Raw genomic sequence first — 19,567 nt, 5'->3', positions numbered from 1 at the left:
AATTTGCACTCCTATAGGCTTACTCCTGGCAGCCATTCAAGCTGACTAGCACAGAACAAACCGAGGCTTTTACGCAGCTGCTCGGCCAGTTTCCACCTGTCTTCAACGGGACAGGCCAAGGCACACAGGGGCCCCCAGTGTGTCTGGGTGCCTTGCACTTGCCGGGGCTTTCTTTATTTCTTGAACTCCCACCTTGCTCTCCAGACCTGCAAGTTTTCTAACTTTATTCCTAAGTGGCCCCTCTCCTGGTCAATGTGTCAAAGAATGACACAGTCTCTCTTTGTTGTGGAAATTTTCCATTTCATCCCTTACTTATGAAACTGTCTTTTGACCCACGTTTCTAGAGCACACAAGTTTTGCAGCCCCCAGTTTATTTAGTTTTGGGATACTGGAAGCTCAGTTTTCAGTAAGGTGGGCAATTTTGACTAAACGCAGCTGTCAAGCCCTCAAATGAGAAGAAACATTAGCCAGCTGGCATGACAGGAGAGCAGCTATCAGTTCTATCGGCCAGGTTTTAGTTACCAGCCTTGATGCCAAAAAGAAATGGGTTTCTTGGAAACAAAAGTGATGGAATTTGGGCTGTGACTTATATAACCTACCAGTGTTCCTTAGCCTATGCCGGGATACTTTAAAATAGAAGTTTTTAGGATGGAGAAATAAATCGAGAAACAACAAAAACACCACCACTCAGGCCGTGCAGCCTGCTACCTCTGGGAACTTCTGCCAGGCCTTCCTTTCCTCTCTAGCCCCAAAAGTTAACAAGTGCTGCAGCTTTAAGAGCAGGAAGGTGTTGTTTTAAGGGCCTCTAAGCCCCCCTTCTCAATTTCAGCTTTGAGCTGAGATCACATCCCCCACAGCAGCCAAGGGACAAAAGCCATTTATCAACCCATCTGATAAAACTTCCAATGGGCTGGATCTTTATCTAGACCAAACCAAGAATACAAATTGCAAACTCCCGCTTTTCCAAAACGTTGACTTCTTTTTAAATAGGGTGATTTTTATTTTTATTTTGAATTCTTGGGAGGAAACCAAATTGGCCTGTTCTGCCAGACTCTTAAGTAGGTGGAGAAACTGCCTTTTAAATACACTGGGGGTGGGGAGAGGGCACCCTGCTGTTTGATCCCCTGTGGAGGTTTTGATAGTCCAAGCTGAGTACTTTTTGGGGATACCAAGATCTCTCCCTCCAACATCTTGTCCTTGGCCAGGCCTCCCAATGGAATCCACGTCTGGAGAGCAGGTTGCGGCTCTCTGGGACCTTCCTGGGGTGCGCAGTGCTAAAGCCGGACGCACAAGTCTGAGCTGGTGCTGGGGGCCAGAAGCAGGGCTGGGACTAGGAGGTAAACTGACCCCTCGCTCCCTACTATTCACTGTCTGCGTGATCCGCCCACTGGGAGCCCCAACTCGCAGCCAGGCCGAGCCAGACCTGCCCAGTTTTGCCAGTTCCTTGAAACCCAGCTGGCTGAAAAGCAAATCAAAATAATCCAATCCGAGTCTAAACTCAAGTCCTTTCTTGCAAAGCTCAGTGGTGCGCTGGGGCTGCGGCTCCACGCCCGGCTGTGGCGCAAAACAAGCTGAAATTTTTTCAGAAAGACACCTCTGAACCCCGAAAACACAATGGAAACGGCTAGGAGATCCCGCCTTGCCCCGGGGAGGCCATTTGGCCCGTGACATTGTGTTTATTTGTATTTTTAGCAAGGAAAAAAAATGGGTATAAAGGGCTTAACTGGCGTTTTCTGGCTGTGAGCAGCATATGGCAAAAATGAAATAAAGTTTTATGAAACATCATAAAGAAAACAGGCCGGGGATTTAAGTTGCGTGCCTCCCCCCTCCCCCCGAAAGGAAAAAAAAAGTAAAGAAACTGGAGCGTTTGGGAAGGAACAAATGCTTCTCTGTGGAGTTGGTCTCCCTTCCCCCAACAAAAACAAGAGGTCCGGGCTCGGAGGAATTTGAAAGCAGCGATCTGCCAAAAACATTGTGAAAAACTATGGGGGATTCATTGGAAACAGATGGGCTTTTTCAGCTTTAATTCTGAAATTCTCTCCCTTTCTGACACAATAAAAACAAACAGGGGGCGACGCAGAAAGTTATCAAACAGGAACACCAGCTCATTTGAGCCGGGCCCGTGGGTGTCCCCGCGTGGCCAAATGCGTGGAAACGGGACGAGGTCTCCGGGGAGGGGGCTGTCGGGAACTTGGCTGGGACCTCAGGGGCGCCCCTGGCTCCACCCCTGGGCACCCAGCAGGTTTGCAAACTGCTGGGCGAGGAGCTGAAGAGTGTCCCCAGCACCGAGGGCGTGTCTCCCCTTCTCCCTCTCTTCCCGACCCCCTAGGAGGCACGTTACCAGCACCCCTTTTTTCGGAAAAAGGGAAGGGAGTGAGGCACCCCCGGCCTCTGCGCCCTCCCCACCCGGTTCCTTCTCACTGCAACTCAGGCGGGGTGCCCCTCTCCGGGTTCCCCAAGGGCAGGCATCGCACCCACGACGGGGTGCAGGAGAAACAAAGACCCGTGGAAATGGGAGGCGGGGTCCGGAGGACGTCTAGAGAACCTGAGCCCTGACTCACTCGCGCAAATCTGGCCCCGCATTGGTAGGCGGCCCAGGGACCCGGCCCCACGCGCCCGGCCGGCAGTGCCTTACCTGAGAGGAAGCTGCAGAGAAGGAAGGCGAGGGTCGGCCAGAATCCCAGGGCTGAACGTCCTGCCCCTCTCCCCATACCCATCCATCCAGCTCGGCCTGTTACCACTAGCCTCTCCCTGGAAGAAGAGTTCAGAAAAAAAGGAGAAGAAAATAAATCACGCTGCGGAGAAAGGGCAGCCTCGCTCCGCCGGCGGGAGCAGCGAGCCGGGAGGCTCGGTCCACCTCGGCCGCGGGCGCCCAGCGCGCTCCCCTTCCCGCGCCCGCCCCCCGCGCGCCCCTCCCTCGCCATCCATCACTCGGTTCCCCGCCAATGTCGACGCGGCCCCGCGCCCCAGCGCCTGCGCCCCGCCCCCTTGCGCTCGGGTTTCGGCGAGGCGGGCGAGGTAGCGGGAGGCTGCCGGGTGGGGACTCAGGCTGCCCGGCTGCGGTGCAAGCCCTGAGGACCTCGGAAAACCACGGCCCTAGATCAGAGGCAGCGCCACGCTCCTCGACCCTCGCGCCATCTCCCAGCACGCGGCTGTCCTTGCAAAACAGGCCCAGCGCCCTTGGGAGGCCCAAGCCCCACAGGGCATAAGGGAGGCAGGGCGCCCCCTTAATCTCCTCCACAAATATCCAATCCAAGTAGAAAACCGTGCTTGGAGACAAATCTCAGCCCTACTTTCCAACCAGACTGCCGACCCCAGGCTGCCACCGACGCCCCCTGGCTCATCTGTCGCACTCAGACGCGACACCGGTGTAGGAGGCTGAAAAATCCACTTCCGAGTTGTCTAGGTCTGGGCAGGTTGGCTCTCTGCATCTCAGCTACTAAACGCACCTCGAGGTTCTCGCCCGTCGTGGCCCCGGGCCACCCATCCTGACTGCGCTTGGGCTGCCTCCAGCACCCTCTTCAAGCACCTCGCTGCTTCCTGAGGACTTGCCCCGGCTGCGCCCCCGAGCTGAGGGCCTGCGGGCCTAACCTTGCCACCCTGACACAGCTGCGACTCCAGAGATGTGGCTATGTCCGTCCCCGTCGCGCGCAGGGCTGGACGGTTTGGCGCTCTCTGTGAGGCCCGCAAGGCTGCACTTGGGAGGGCTTCAGGATGGTGACCTTTCCTAACTCTGTCGCTTATTTTTCTGGGAAAAAAAATCTCCTTCCCAAGGTTCCCTGGGCCCTGCAGTTCTGCTGCCGTTGTGATATTTAAGGGACTGGTAACTTCCCCTGAGAGACATCTTTTGGATGAAACGCAAATAGTCCTGAGCAAGTGTTTTTAGTCAAACCAATTCCCCCCACCACCCTCCTCACCTCACTCCTAAGCCTGCCCATCTGGTTCTTTGGGGAAAAACACCTCTGGGTTTTTATCCAATTTAGATGTTTCTCTTAAGCACTATCACAGTCCTCACTTGCTGCAAAGGCCACACAGGCTGCAAGGCTGCAGGGCTGCAGCTGCATTTGGGGTTCTGGCTGCCAGGTCGGGGGTGTGGAGAGCAGCAAGTTTTGAAGGAAGGGGAGAAGGCCCTATGTCTGTGAAGACACAACCCCAGCAGTGAGACTTATGAATCTGGCTTCCACAAAACAGGTACACAAGGGGACCATGCCTCAGCCAGCTGTGCAACAGGGCCACACGAAGCTGCTCTTTCCCAAGGTGGAAACGCCAGACACAACTCTTCTTTACAGTGGGGATACCACTGTGTTTCCCTAAAATATTTAGGTCTCAGATCGACAGGCTGTAATTGTTTTTTCCCCCAAACCAGGGTTCATTTTAGGCATGACTCTGCAAAATGCTACGGTTTTCCCAGTGAAAGCCCACCATCGAAAATGGTCTTCCCTTCAAGCTTGGCCAGTCCTGGGGCCTGACCCAACAAGTTATTCTGCAGCATCATGGAACAGCAGCCCATTCCAGCAGCCACCAGGGCACGCTAAGCAGACACTGTGCCAGGCTGCACAGAGGCTACCATGTGGCCTTTTCACCTCTGAGGTCCACTAATTAACACCATTTGCTAGAGTCTGCCTTTCACCAGCTAGTTCTAGAGTCTCTCGCTAATGAGAAGGGATCACTGGCATTCCAAGTCACCTGGACAGTAATTAACCACCGTCACTGCTGCAGCATGTCCAGGTCAGAGACCAGGGCTCAGGATCCAGGGGAGGCCATGCAGCCCGCAGAAGCCCAGAGATCATGCCCTTCTGGGGCTGCCCTTGCCCAAGAGTGGACTTTCCGCAGCAGGCCTTTTTTTTTTCTTTTCCCAATGAGAACAGAAAAAAGAAATCTTCAACTATGTTAAAAAAGCAGGAAAAAAAAAAAAAAAAAAAAAAAGCAGTTTCTCCCACATCAGGAAATGTCATCCAATATTCTTAAAGCAAGGATAACTAAATAAAATACTTGTGCAGCATATTCTGCAATTACATTATATACAGTAGTTTTTTTTCAAAGCTTTTTTTTTTTTTTTTTTTTTTTTTTAGTATCGTTAATATAAAGCAGTTGCACAAAAAGCAAAGGCGTTTTGACAAACAGGTGTATCCATTTATTCCTTTTTAGGAACAATATCTAAAAAAAGAACTGGTCTCTGCCCTCCCCTCAAAAAGACAAAGATTCATACAGACACATCGGGATATATGTACAACATAATAAACCCCATCCTAAAGAAGCAACTGAGATAACCCCCAGGGGATACAGAATCAGAACCGTAAAAATCATAGTGAAGTTTGCTTGCTATAAAGCCTGAGAATTTTTTTTTTTTTCAGTTGGTTATTCTCGCAGCAGGACTTTTAACCTCTACATTTCAGTTTCTTCATGTGTAAAGGATTAGGCTGATAATATTGTCACTCCAAAAATACAACTGAATAGAACCTGGAAGAAGCCCCAGGTCATGGGAGTTCCAGTGTCCCTGCTAGGAGACGGGGACTGGCTGCTATTTTAGGAGACCCCAGTCTTACGGCATGAGCAAATAATTTGGGAAAGGGATGCAAAGGGCTTTTTTTTTTTCCTCCCCTCTCTTGAGGAGAAATGTCTGAGGCTGAATTTGGACATCTTCAAAGTGGGGACTTGGCCATCACACAGTTTAGACTATCATGAGAAATCTAGCCCCAACTAGAGCAGTACGGGGTTGTGCTGACCTTGAGGAATCTATCTATACTGGCTTAACCAATCAACTTTTAAACAGCTCCTCAACTCTCTGCAGGAATAAAAAATTCCTAAAATGTTAGATTTGAGAACTCAGCACTCTGTTCGCCATAGAAACTCATTTAACCCGAAAGTGTAGTTGACTTCAAACACACAGCCCCACAGAGTCTAACCAAGTATGTGGTGTCCCCTAGGCTATAGCTTAGACCTGGGGATAGAGACACTCTCATGCATGGCTCTTGCCCGCTTTCTTCAGCCCCGACTGTGGAGGCCCCAATCCTGAGCATCCCCCGCCACCTTCTCTCCCTCTCCACGTGGGGGGTAGCTATTTGATGGGGGGAAAGGGGTCAAGGGGCTTCTGAAAGGAAGGGTTCTGCATACGGCTGAAGCCCTCTCAGGGGTAGTGATAGTCAGGGGCTCCAACTTTGCCTGCTTCTGGGTATGAACAGAGTGTTCTCAAATCTAGTGCCTGAGTCAACAAATATATATTCTCTCTATATACATATATAGACTCTAGTGCCTGAGTCAACAAATATATATTCAGGACCTGAGGCAGGCTAGACTTTGGGGATAAATAAGACAGTCCCTATTTCTGAATTGCTGGTAGAAACAGATAATAGAGAAAAATGAGTGCTAAAGGAGAGGTGAGGAGTGAATGACCTTCACCAAAAAAGGTATTGTCTTTCAAAATAATGGCTAACATTTTGACGTATTTTTACATTGTGTCAGGTGCCAGCTAAGTACTTTACATTTCTAGAAACTTTCAGCTAAGGAAGGTTCTATTGTCATCCTCATTTTGCAGATGAAGAAACTGAGGCTGGGAACGCTTAAGCACTCACCCAATAAATGGCTAATAAATGCCACGCCAAGCATGCTGAACCCCATGCTTGGCGTGCTGTGTGTGCCATTCATTCCAATGGTGGTGAGCAAGTCCGCACCGGGCTTAAAGTCAAGGCGAGACAGATTACTTAACAATCACTTTCAATAAAGCATAACACAGACTCTGACAGGGGAAGGCAGAGAACACAGGTGCCAGGGGCCTCCAGCCCAGTTTGGGGTGCAGGGAGGGGAAAGAGCTTTCCCAGTGTAGGAGTGTGCCGGGGGAGTTGATGGGCAAGGGAGGGGATGGCAGGGAGAAAACTCCAGGCAGAAGGAACACCCAGCATGCCAGAACAAGGTGTGTTTTGCCTGAGGATCTGCAAAGGCTGAAGTGCAGCTGTAGAAGGAAGAGGTGAAGCTGGAGAAACAGAGCAAAGAGCTTGGGGGAGCCTGTGAAGCACCCGGGAGCCCAACGCAAAGCCTCAAGAGGGGGAGGGATTTATTCTTTTGGGAGACCACTGTGGGAGATGTAAAAACATTAGAGCTGTCCAGGCCCTACTCCAAAGCAGCAAAATCTGAATCTCTGGGGGGGTAGAGCCTGGGCATCAGCATTTTAAAGGAGCTCCCCTAGGTGACTCATGTCTAGGGGAATAGCTGGGTTTGTAAGTTCTATCAGTCTCGGGCCCACGCCCTCCTTGCTGCTGGCAGGTGCACAAAAGACCCAGGTCAGTCAGTTTCTGCCCCTTGGGATTAAAGTCAAGGCAAGACATATAACCTAACAATTACTTTCAATAAAAGTGATTGCGGCCGGGCGCGGTGGCTCAAGCCTGTAACCCCAGCACTTTGGGAGGCCGGGACAGGCGGATCATGAGGTCAGGAGATCGAGACCATCCTGGCTAACACGGTGAAACCCCGTCTCTACTAAAAAAAAAAAAAAAAAAAAAATACAAAAAGCTAGCCGGGCGAGGTGGTACCGGCCTGTAGTCCCAGCTACTCGGGAGGCTGAGGCAGGAGAATGGCGTAAACCCGGGAGGCGGAGCTTGCAGTGAGCTGAGATCTGGCCACTGCACTCCAGCCCGGGCAACAGAGCGAGACTCCGTCTCAAAAAAAAAAAAAAAAAAAAAAAAAAAAAGTGATTGCAAGTGACTCGAGCTGGACCAATCAGAACCTTTCTTGAGATTGTTGCTACAGAAGAAGCTTCAGTTCTGATCCGATTCCAACATAGGATGGGTTTAGGGCAGCAATCTTGTGGGACGGTGAGTGTTTATGAGTGTTAGTAGTTGAGGCGGCATTTGAGGACCTGACATACTGTGTGTGTGTGTGTGTGTGTGTGTGCGCGCGCGTGCGCGCTGCCCTGTCGCCCAGGAGGCTGGAGCACAATGGTACGATCTCAGCTCACTGCAACCTCCACCTCCTGGGTTCAAGCAATTCTTGCGTCTCAGCCTCCCGAGCAGCTGGGATTACAGGCATGTGCCACCACACCCAGCCAATTTTTGTACTTTTAGTAGAGACAGGGTTTCACCATGTTAGCCAGGCTGGCCTCAAACTCCTGGGCTCAAGTAATCTGCCTGTCTCTGCCTCACAAAGTGCTGGGATTCTAGGTATGAGCCGCTGCGCCCAGCTGACATTTTGTTTTTACTTAAGTTGTATTTTATCAGGTAAGCTTTTTGGGGAGTGATGAAGATTTTATTTAGGCTAACCCTCCCCAAGCCACTCTTCAGCATGTGACTCCCTTGCAGCTCTTTCCTGGGCTCTTGTGAACTACTCTAGTACCTCTTCCAGCTATGGAAGCTGAGAAAAATTCCTTATTTTGCTGAAACTAGGTTGATCTAGATTTCTCTCACTAACAGATTCCTGTCTAATATGGAGGAAATGACCCAACGCTGGTCCCAGGTATTGTTGCCAACCTCGCAAGCATAGGGATATGTTACCAATGGCTCTTAATCCACCATTCACTTACTGACCAAGAATTTGACATTTCTTTAGTAACCGCCCATTCCCACGTGTCCTAAAAAATGTTTGTCCAGACCATGTCTTGAGGAACTGAGTTGCCTCAGTTTACAGCTCAGAGTATGGGAACAGATCCTTATTTTTAATTTATCCCTCAAATTCCTCTTTCAAATATTGACGGCCACCCTGGAGTCTGTTCATCTCAGATTTGATGAATCAGTACTTGTTCTCTCTCTCCACAACCTTCAAGGTTTTATGGACTTTGATCATATCGCCTTTCTGGCTTCATCTTTCCACACTAAAACCCTTAAGGTACAAAGCAGCTCGGCCTCTTACGAAGAACTTCAGGTGATGACATTGCTCACCTTCTGCAGTTCTGAGACATTTTTCTCAAGGGGAAGAGAATACAACTGCCAGGTTTGGGTAGAGCCCAGGTAGAATACTATTTTTCGCTTGCTTTCCAACATAATTTCTGATAGTATTTTAGCATTTTCTGAACACTTGGTCCTGAGTGGCCTGCAGCAAACAAACATTTTGCAAAGACCCCAAGGATCCTCTTCTGTGGCTATAAACAGACTGGACAAAGTCCATTTTCTTGTAATTTGGATTATGTTCTCATAAATGCATTAACAGACTTGTGCCTGCAAAAGCTTAATATGCATGTTCTTGCTAACCCCTAAGCTCATCCTGCAGTTAATCACCATTTGTTTGCCATCTCTGCATAGCCTTCATTTCATCCCAAAGCCTGGAACCATCTGAGCTTTGTCTCCTTCAGATAATCCATGTAAATTTAAACTAAGTCTGGGTGCACCCGCAATCCTGGGGGATCCTCACTGTTAATAATTCTTCATCCAGAAAAGTACCTGTTTATCCTATTTTTTATTTCTTGTCTCCAAGGATAATTCTGATCCATGGCAATTTCCCCGCACATGCTACAGAGTTACTATTGTAAATGACCTTTGGGGTGGAACTTTGTCAGAAGGAATTTTTAAAGTCTAAACAGAATTCATCCTGGGTTTCTCCCTCGTCTCCAGGCCTGTTTCTGACTCCTTAAAGAATGTTAATAGATTGATTGGGTTTCATGTTCCTTTTAGAAAACATATTGTGCTTCGTTCAGCTAGCTGAGACTTTATAAAGTGTGCTTCACAATAATACTTTTTAGTATATATTCTGCAAAAGTGGCTATTTAAAATGACCCTTCTGACCAGGTGCGGTGGCTCACATCTGTGATCCCAGCATTTTGGGAGGCCGAGGCAGGAGGATCACCTGATGTCAGGAATTTGAGACCAGCCTGGCCAACGTGGTGAAACCCCCTTTTTACTAAAAATACAATAATTAGCCAGGCATGGCGGTGGGCACCTGTAACCCCAGCTACTTCAGAGTCTGAGGCAGGAGAATCACTTGAACCCAGGAGGCAGAGGTTGCAGTGAGAGGAGATCCTGCAACTGTACTCCAGCCTGGGCAACAGAGTGAGACTGTTGCAATAAATAAATACATACATACATACATACCCTTCTCAGGTAGGGTGGACTCCCCTTGTGGGCAGGAGGCACAGTGTGTATGCCTGTGGATACAGGCACCACATGGAAGGATCACTGCACATTTTGGCTATGAGGATGTTGCTGCCATCTTCATTATCTGAGGCTTCCTTTCTCTCTGTACAAAGAATATCACCTGAGCTTTGATGCTGCTTCCCTCACCATGAGGGACTTTATTCTTGGTAATTAAGAGATAATCACCAAGAAGAACAAAACTACCAAAAATTTAAAAATTTTACCAAAATTAAAATTTTTAATTAAAAAATTATCAAATATTACCAAGTACTGGATTTTATTCCAATATTTTAATGGGTTTTTAATTTTTTTTTTGAGACAAAGTCTTGCTCTGTTGCCCAGGCTGGAGTAGCATGGCACAATCATGGCTCACTGCTGCCTCAACCTCCTGGGTTCAAGTGATCCTTCCTCCTCAGCCTCCTGAGGGGCTGGGACCACAGGTACACATGCCACCATGCCTGGGTCATTCTTTGGTATTTTTTGTGGAGATGGGGTTTTTGGCATATTCACCCAAACTTACACTGCAGAAGGTAAGTAACCTGCTTGAGGTCACGCAGCAGGCTTGGTGACAGAGTGAGGTTTGGGCAGGTCTTGGTGACTCCCAGCTGCCAGGTCACCTCTGATGAGATCACAGCTGCTCCTCAGGCATGGGGCTTTTCATTTTTTCTCTGCCTCTACTAACCCTACTCCATTCTCTTGCTCTGAACAGAAGCAAGGACTCCCTCTGTGCTCCTTTTGACCTCTGCTGCCCCAGGCTCAGTTCAGGCTGGGCTGGGCTGGAGCCTTCCTGCTGGTCGGCCAGCGCCGCCTTTCTGTGGTATTTGGATGTGACTCTCTTTCCTTCTTTCATACCTGTCCTTCTTGACTTCCTGTATTCTCAGTAACCTCCTGGAGCAGTCATGTTTCTTTTCTCCCTACTTCTCCCCTTTCTTCTTACCGGGACTATAAACTGGGGTACAACTACACTTTCTTAATGAAAGTCTCCCCCTGACCACTGCTTTCTTCTTAAAACTCTTGTCTGAGCCTTCCTATCACACCTACTATCTGGTCTCCAAGTCTGCACATTCTTCTGCCTGCAAAACCCAGTACAAAGCAACAGTATTTATGAACTGCTTAATTGTCAGTGTTGAGATGGAAAGCTTCAAGACACTGCCAGTGAATACAGGGAAAGACAGAGACCTGGGATTTGGGGTGGTCCTAACTCCAACTGTGTGGCAGCATGCCCTCTCCTATCTTCGGCCCCTCAGCTTCTCAATCTGCAGAATCACAGCCTGGCTGCCCCAGGAGATCTCCAAGCTCCAGAGTCCTGTTTCCAAGGATCCAGTGAATTGATACTGGCTCTGTAACTAACTAGCCTTGCCCACACCTGATTGTGAGGAGCCATTCTGAGGCCTCATCTGTAACACTTCTAAAGTCCCCAAGTGAAAATGTGGCCAAGCATGTAGGAAATGTCATTTGAAGAGTGACATTTTTATGTTTTAATGTCAGCATGAAATTCAGCAATAATCCCCAACAATACTATGGTATACCTGAAACCACACCTTAGAAACATTTAGCAACCGCCTGAGGTTTGAAAGCAGCTTTTGGGTATGCATACACAAGACATACCAGGTTCCCATAAAAGAGAACAGACCACACAGTGCTTACGTCTCCCCATTCCAGTAAGTTCTAGGGAGAAGAACTGGCTTGGAACCATTTATCCACCAAATGGCAACTGTCTGAACCGACAGTGAGTCTGCGTCTCTCTCTCAACCAACAGAAGGCTGGAGTATTTGGATTAATGAATAATTTAGTGCCAAGCACAAATACCATAGACATTTAGCAATAGGAACAGATAACCAAGTTGTTCATCAAATTCAACACTGTTTAGAATGGCTAAGCAAAGCTGAAATAGAGACAATCCCCAGCTGATGGGAGGTGGGGAAAAGTGCCAATCCAGAAAGAAGAACAAATATGTCACCTTATGTGACATTCTCTTCCACCATTGTTTTTCTTTCTTAAATTTGTCAGAGGCTAAGGGAATTTCTTCACTTTACATTACAAAGGTAATATAGTATGCTGGGCCAGGAACATGCAGTCTGAACACAGACTTTCTAGATCTCAGTTATTTCATCTGTAAGATAGGGATATATTTGCAGATCAATCAAAAGATTGTTGTGAGGATTAAATGAGTTAATACAGTAATAACCCACTTAGAACAGATGCCTGGCATAGAGTAAGTGTTGATAAGTAGTTGCCAATATTCTTTTTATATCATGGATAGGAACTATTGTTTGGATTAAAATTATGTGCCAGATTCTGCTAGAGCCTTTGTATGTATAGGAACTTGGGGGAGCTCTGCAGAATTCTGCAAGGACTCATGGATAACCTTGACTTCTAGGTGGGTTTTAAGTTCATTTCAGTTATACTTGAGGCCTAATGAGCACCTACTAGAAAAAGCTCCCCCATATAATCACAGTGTTGTCATCTTAACTATGCAATGGGCACAGCCGTTTCCATTTCACAAATGAGACAGACTCATTTGTAAGTCTGGTCTAAGGACCATAAATACAAGTAGCCGTGCAGAGGCTTAAACCCAGGTTTTGAGATGCCAAGTGCAGTGTTTTTCCCACCAAACTACAGCTGCTTCTCATCTTCAGTCATGGTTTATTTATTTCTGTCAGTCCAATAATATGCCCCACATGTAGAATGACGGATCATGCATTAGAAATGGGAATATGTTTAGGGATATACGGTTTTCCAGACATTAACAAAAATATAAAAACATTTTAAGAAGAGAAAAATTTCTGTGAACAATCTCCCCCATCCATCCTAGAGACTTAAGAAATTGAAATAATTAGATTATGGAATTTTTTTTGTCTTTCTTTTGGATGGTGACATTTTTTAGATCACGTATACATAGAGTACTTGCCTAGACTTAGCCTTCGAATGCGAGTTAAATAGATTTACTTAAACAACAGGAAGATATTTAGGTAAACCTATCTACAGTATCAATTTATTGGAGTTCTTTCAGTCCACAAGCCACTCACAGCACATCTCAAGTTTTAAGCCAGATGGGCTTCTGCCTTTAGAGACTGGTCACTGACCCGGAAAGGGAGGGCCTGCGCACCATCTTGGCTTGGGTTTGCCTTGCTCTTGCTGACTCCTGGCTGAGGCTCACAGGGCCAGTATGTTCTCCACCAGGCCTGAAGTCAGTAGACCCTGCCAACAGCATCCATTTACTCATGAAGAAATCAGACACCTGGAGCTTAGGGATCTACTTGCTCAAAATGCTCCTTATCAGAGAGAAGTAATACCAACTTAAAACCCTCATAGCATGGAAGAAGGTGGCAGTTAGCTTTTTTTGTCATATGATCTTGGAATACCCAAAGACACAAAACCAAATCCAAGTGTTTCAGGAAAGCAAGAGAAGCTTTTTTTTTTTTTTTTTTTTTTAAAGACAAGGTCTCACTCTATCATCCAGGCTGGAGCGCAATGGCATGGCCATTGCTCACTGCAACCTCCACCTCCAAGGTTCAAGCGATCCTCCCACCTCAGCCCCTCAAGTAGCTGGGACCACAGGTGCACGCCACCATGTCTGGCTAATTTTTGTATTTTTAGTAGAGACCGGGTTTCACCATGTTGGCCAGGCTGGTCTCAAACTCCTGAGCTCAAACAGTCAGCCAACCTCGGCCTCCCAAAGTGCTGGAATTATAAATGTGAGCCACCACGCCCAGTCAAGAGAAGCATTTTGAAATCAGTATTCTGAAATCTGAATGTCAGACTATTTTAGTTGCACTGACTGATATATAACAAAATAAATATAAAACAAAATAAACTCACAGGAGCCTCATGTTCAGAGGCAAAAATGACCTGTCCAAATTCAGCAGTGAGGAGTTATTAGCAGGGTTGGAGCTGGGAGGGAATGCCATCATAATGTCTATAGGTAAGCCCAGCCTCTAAGCTTTGCTTCTCTTTTTGCTTTGCTTCCCTTGTATCAATAAATGGGAGCCCACATGGGAAAATGCAATTGCACAAAAAACTCTATTTATTCTTTATACTTTACCTCTTTCCATAAAGGATATTAAACCAAAATGTAAATGAAAGCACATTAGACACCAAAACTTCCAAACAAATGTTAATCATTATTTTCAAGGTACCAATTATTTTGAGGAAACCCTGTAACTTTTTATGATTCTAAGAATGAAACGGGCATTTCTGTGTGCTCTGACAACCAGAAAAAACCCTGTGTGGAAGAAGAGAGAGTCCAGTGATTATGTTCTTGCAAGGGCAATCTGTTCTTCAGGTTGCCACTGTCAGTGCTGAAAATGCACACTGGCAGCACATTTCTAAGTGACTGAGAGGGCCCCAGCATTTACCCAGGAGACGTTTTTGAGCAAGCCTCTTTTAGACGAGCATTTGAACAGGTAGAATGGTATTCCTGCAAGGCAAAATTCATCAGCAAGGTCTTCTATTCTCACAAGCTTCTAAGTGGGTCAGACTTCGATAGAGAGAACCAAACTTTGTGAAAGCACCTCAAACAATCAGATCTCAAAGTTTGTTTGTTTGTTTGTTTGTTTGTTTTGGAGATGGAGTCTGGCTGTGTTGCCCAGGCTGGAGTGCAGTGGCACGATCTTGGTTCAGTGCAACCTCCGCCTCCCGGGTTCAAGTGATTCTCCTCTCTCAGCCACCGGAGTAGCTGGGACTACAGTCATGTGCCACCACACCCGGCCAATTTTTACACTTTTAGTAGAGATGGGGAGTCACCATGTTGGCCAGGCTGGTCTCGAACTCCTGACCTCAAGTGATCTGCCCGCCTTGGCCTCCCAAAGTGCTGGGATTACAGGAGTGAGCCACCATGCCTGGCTATCTCAGGGATTTTGAATAGACAATCTGGAGAGGAGAGACACATGGTGCAGATGAGTTGAGAAAGGTATCAAAGTCTAATAGTGGAGTGAATCCTAAAGAAGAGTATGCACTGTGGCTGACAATACTAGTCATGTGAGGGATGTGTGGGGGCCTTCAGGGGTAGGTATATGTATGTTGCATGCTTCCACCTAATCTTGTTTAAAGACATCAAGGAGAAAATCCTTCAACATACCTACAGAGGATAAAAATGCGTTGCATCCATCTTCAAGAATAAAATAGTTACCAAAATTCTTACTGAGATATTAGGCAGAATATCTCTGTTTACAAGGACAGAAGAATGGAACACTACCAGGAAACAGAGCAAACTCTTCCTGTCAGCCAGGGCAAGCTGCTACAAAGACCTTGATCTTAGAGTCCATGAAGATGAAAAAATGAAATATAAGGAGAAGCCACAACAGATGATAACTACTAAAATGTCTTGCCAAGACAGAAGTCAATGAATTTTGAGGCATTTTTACTCACACCCGCTGACCTCTGTTTTGGCCCACAGAGGACACAGCACCTATGGGAATTGGCCTCCTTTGACCAGATAGTTGACAGAGTCTTTAAACTTTCTGCCTAATTTTCAGGCTCTGGCAAATCGAGTATTTTGCTTTCTGAAAGTTTTTCATCTTGTAGCACTGCTTTAAACAAGCAATTGAAAAATGAGAAAAGTAAATCCAACCAGCAATTCTGTAGTCACTCTCTGCATAAACTGTTTGCTACACTTCCATTATTTACTGTAGTAATCTGGACAGAATCGTTTCATAAGTTGGGTAGGTACATAGTACATTTTTATGTTAGTCAGTTAGCAGTGACTTAAACATTTTTATATGAGGTTACAAAAGTCACTTGCATTTATTTTGTCAATTTCTGCCCCAATTTGAAAATTCCTTCTTCTTCCTGCCCTAAGAATTATAAAGTTTCACACCTCACTAAGGCATTCTTGCCTCCTGACCCCTGGGTTCTAACATGATATAACACTTCTACTCACAGGACAGACCTGGCTAAGAAACTGGGTATCCTTTCAATACAGTTCATTTGTTCATCTGTCACCAAGGAAACTGACTTCTGCCTGGCCTTGTATGCATACTTGAGTAAGGCAGTCCTTAATTTTTTCCACTGCCTTATTCATTGCTCCTTTATAGCTCTGTTGCTAAGAGAGGCTGAAATTGAGCAGTCATTTGCTCAAAATAAGAAAAAGAGGAGCCTGTCTTTTGGATAGGCTGGATACCAAACAGGCGGGGAAACCTGGAGCTTCCCTTCTTCAGGTTAAATTTATGTTAAGTTTGTTGAATGGCTAAATAATAGAAGCAACATCATTCCCTAAAAGAGCCACAGGAACACCACAGACACTTAAAAGTTAAGTAAACTTACCTTTGGGATATTATAAGTCATGTTCTAGAATAATTACCTGTAAGGAGTAGTGTCATTTCATTTCACAGAACAGATTCCTATTAGCCTGCACTGCTTTCAGATAATCCTTGTATGTTTTTGCTCAATTGCACTTGGATACGTCCTGCCTCTTTCCCTGGATGGCAGGCTTCTTGATGGATTGGTGACCATGCCTTCTTTCATGTCTATACTGCATGCTTCATTTTCAAGGCAGGAACAAATTTTGCAACCATACTTGGTAAAAACAAGCACTAGAACTTAAGTCATTTGGTAGCAAGGTTGCAGGGGGAAAAAAGCACTTTAGAAACACAGAACCCTGGCCATATCCCTTCTGCTTTCTGGCCATCAGTTTCTTCTGAGAAACTGAAAATACCAGCACCCATTCCTGCCTGCTTCCTGGGAGCAGCAAGCATCCCTGAGAGAATGGCTGAAAAACTCCCTGTCCCAATGTCAGGGATGCTCAGTCCCTATTTATTTCATTTTGCAACTGCTCATCTAAGAATTCTTGTGTTTGGCTTCCCACAGGGCTGCTGAAGAGCAAAAGGACTGTATTAAACAGGGGATTCTTGTGCCTTCATTCTCTCTTATTACATACACTGGGAAGCAGCAAGTCATACCTTGGGAGAGGTTTGTAAAAAGAGAAAGCAGACAGAGATTTCTTAGCAAAAGTCAAAGGTGCTGCTCTCCTCGAATGAGATGCCAAGCTATTCTAAGACCCTGTTTGTCACAAGTCTCATGATGAAATAAATATATGCCAACGAAGACACAGTTTGAGACAGTATGAGGGGGCAGACCAGCCACCCACCATTTCATATGTCTATTGGAGAGTGTAAGCACCTGTTTGACACCTGGGAGGGAAATAATGGAAGCAGGATGCTTGAAAAAAGGAGGCTAAGACCTCTTTCACTACTACCACAGCCCAGAGAGTCTCAAGGGGGTACTACAGTAGACCACTACACTGCTCTACAAGGGGCCAGGGTGCCCTTCAGAACAGGGTGAACCCAGCTCACTGATAATATATTATCTGGCCTGGAAGGTGGCAGCAAAAACCAGCCACAGAGAACGTGGAGCCCGCCCTGGATGTGTGGGTGCCCCACCCAGACAGAGCCTTTGTTTGCAGGACTTGCCATCCAGCCACGTCTGCCCCAATTGTTAACTGGAGATCATGTCCCTGTAAAGAGGGCTTGCTTGTCACTTGTGGTAACAGCAAGAAACCCCTTCTTTGTATGTGCAAAAAAAAAAAAAAAAAAAAAAAAAAAAAAAAAAAAGCCAGTTTGGGTACACTATTCTGTTCCTGTACAGATGGGCAGGAGGCCGTCTCCCAGTTCTCCTCCTGCTGCCCTTCAGAGCACAGTTACTCTCCTTCCCAGGGGTCATGGCTCAAAATCCACCCAAGAAATCACCTGTTTGTGATGCACAGGAGAAGAGAGGGTTGTGAATTGATTTTCAAGATCTCTGCACCAGATGCCCGAGGAAGGGGCATCTTCTTGCAGCAGTTAACATTTTATATTATGTTTTTACTGGAAGAGTCTAAAACCAGGTGGAGAAGGTGATGGAACTCCCTTAGGTGACAGCATGCTACTCAACACGACCCGTAATTTCATCCTCTGAGCTCAATGTGCTGAGCATGGGACGTCGGGGTTTCTCCCTGGTACAGTTGATACTCCAGAGAGCTACTGTAGCCTCTAACCTGGAGGCGAGGACTGGTTCCCACCTCTCCACCTTGCGCAGGAGACTCCTTTGAGAACACACAACTTCGCAGCCTAAGAGGAATGCACAGCTCACCACTTCCGCTAGATGGCGCTACTTCCCCTACTCCGCCCGCAAGACACCGAATTTATAAAATAAATACAACCCAACACCTCCCAAAACCACACCACATAATAGCAGCTCACAGGCTCCCATTAAAATCTCAATCTGGGAGAACTGATTCCAACTCTGAGCAAGTCTAATACAATTACATTAATAGGATACAATTCCGAATTGCACCCGAGCGTCCCCCACACCGGCCCTCCCATTAAATACACCTGTCTCCTTGCCCAGGCTTCTACCCCTGGGTTAAGCTGCGGCGCGAGCCGGCGCTGAATCGTCGCCGTGCCCACCCGTCCACTTAGGAACGCCGGGGCGGCTTGGCAATGGGCATCCTCGGCCCTCAACCCAAGGTCCGCACTTTCCCGTACGCCGGCGCGCCCAGGCAAAGGGTTGCCGGGACGCGAGCCCACGCGGTGCACTGCGCCGACGTCCCCGAGGGCAGGAGCTGGCCAGGCAGCTCCGCAGCCGGGCGTCGAGCGGGAGGCGGGGGCCCGGGCGGCGCGGGCCAATGGGGGTTCACGGCAGGACAGCCGGATGGCCGGCTCAGTCCCGGGCTCCGCGAGCCCGGCGGAGGGAGGGAGCTCCCAGCCCGCACACGGTGTAAGGGACGTGTGCCTGGTCTGCCCAACCACGCGCGCTGGCGGCTGCCCGGCGTTAGAGTATTTTAGGAAAAAAGAAGAAACACCAAACCACAAAAACTTTCCTGCTGCCAACAGCTAAAGCGATCGAGGCGCGCAGCAAAGCTCCAAATGTGGGCAAGATGAGAGCAAGATGAGACGCGGGGCTGGGGAAGACCAAAGCAGCGCCGTGGCCCCGGCAAGTGTCGGCGGCGCCTCGGAGATGTCAGAGCCGGGTCCGCCCGGTTCCCGACCCGCGCTTACCTTGGCGGCTGCATGAGCCCCTGCGGCCCGCGGGGGGTGGCGCTGGCGGGGCTGCGGGAGAAGAGGGGGTGTCGGGGCGCCACTCGTCTGCCCCGGGGCAAAGTGGGAGGGGCTCCGCTGGCGCTGGTCCCCGCCGCCCCGGCCGGCTCAGCAGCGGCCCGGGGCGCGCCTCCTGCTCCCGGGCTGCATGTCTGCGAGCGCCTGGAGGAGCCGGCCCGGGAGCGAACGGCCACTGCTTTCCCGGCCCAGCGGCTCGGGCGGCGCAGCCAGCGCTCGGGAGACAACTGCAGAGTGGGGCGGCCGGGGCCAGCCCCCTCCCTCGCCCGGCCCCCGCCAGCCGCCGAGCGAGGCGTCGCGAGGTTCGTTTGCGCGCCGAGGGGAGGGGGCGGGCCGGGCGCCCGGGCCGCGGGCGGGGGGCGCGCGCGCGGGCGGGGCCGGCAGGGAGGGGCGAGGAGGAGCGGGGTGCGGGCCCACGTTGCCCCGCCCCGCCGCGGCCCCACCCTCCCGCATCAGGACCGGCTGGGTGGGTGCGGAGTG

The 19,567-nt window shown here is 48.4% G+C and overlaps 1 protein-coding gene across 5 annotated transcripts in view; it reads right to left on the bottom strand.

The window, feature by feature from the left end:
• RGMA (repulsive guidance molecule BMP co-receptor a) overlaps window positions 1–19,317 on the bottom strand; it is a 46,334-nt gene extending 27,017 nt beyond the window's left edge. Inside the window, exons 1-2 of one of the 5 annotated variants that reach the window (XM_023220907.2) lie at window positions 19,031–19,317; window positions 2,636–2,751 (exon numbers count right to left, since the gene is read on the bottom strand). In XM_023220907.2, the coding sequence (XP_023076675.1) occupies window positions 2,636–2,751; window positions 19,031–19,044 (130 nt within the window). In that variant the 5' untranslated portion in view covers window positions 19,045–19,317. The other 4 variants (XM_023220906.1, XM_023220910.1, XM_023220909.1 and 1 more) reach the window with 4 other exon arrangements.
• Between the last annotated feature and the right edge of the window lie 250 nt (window positions 19,318–19,567).

Source organism: Piliocolobus tephrosceles, chromosome 6, assembly GCF_002776525.5.
Source record: "Piliocolobus tephrosceles isolate RC106 chromosome 6, ASM277652v3, whole genome shotgun sequence".
Taxonomy (NCBI): Eukaryota; Metazoa; Chordata; class Mammalia; order Primates; family Cercopithecidae; genus Piliocolobus; species Piliocolobus tephrosceles.
This window is presented reverse-complemented; position numbering and strand designations above follow the sequence as displayed.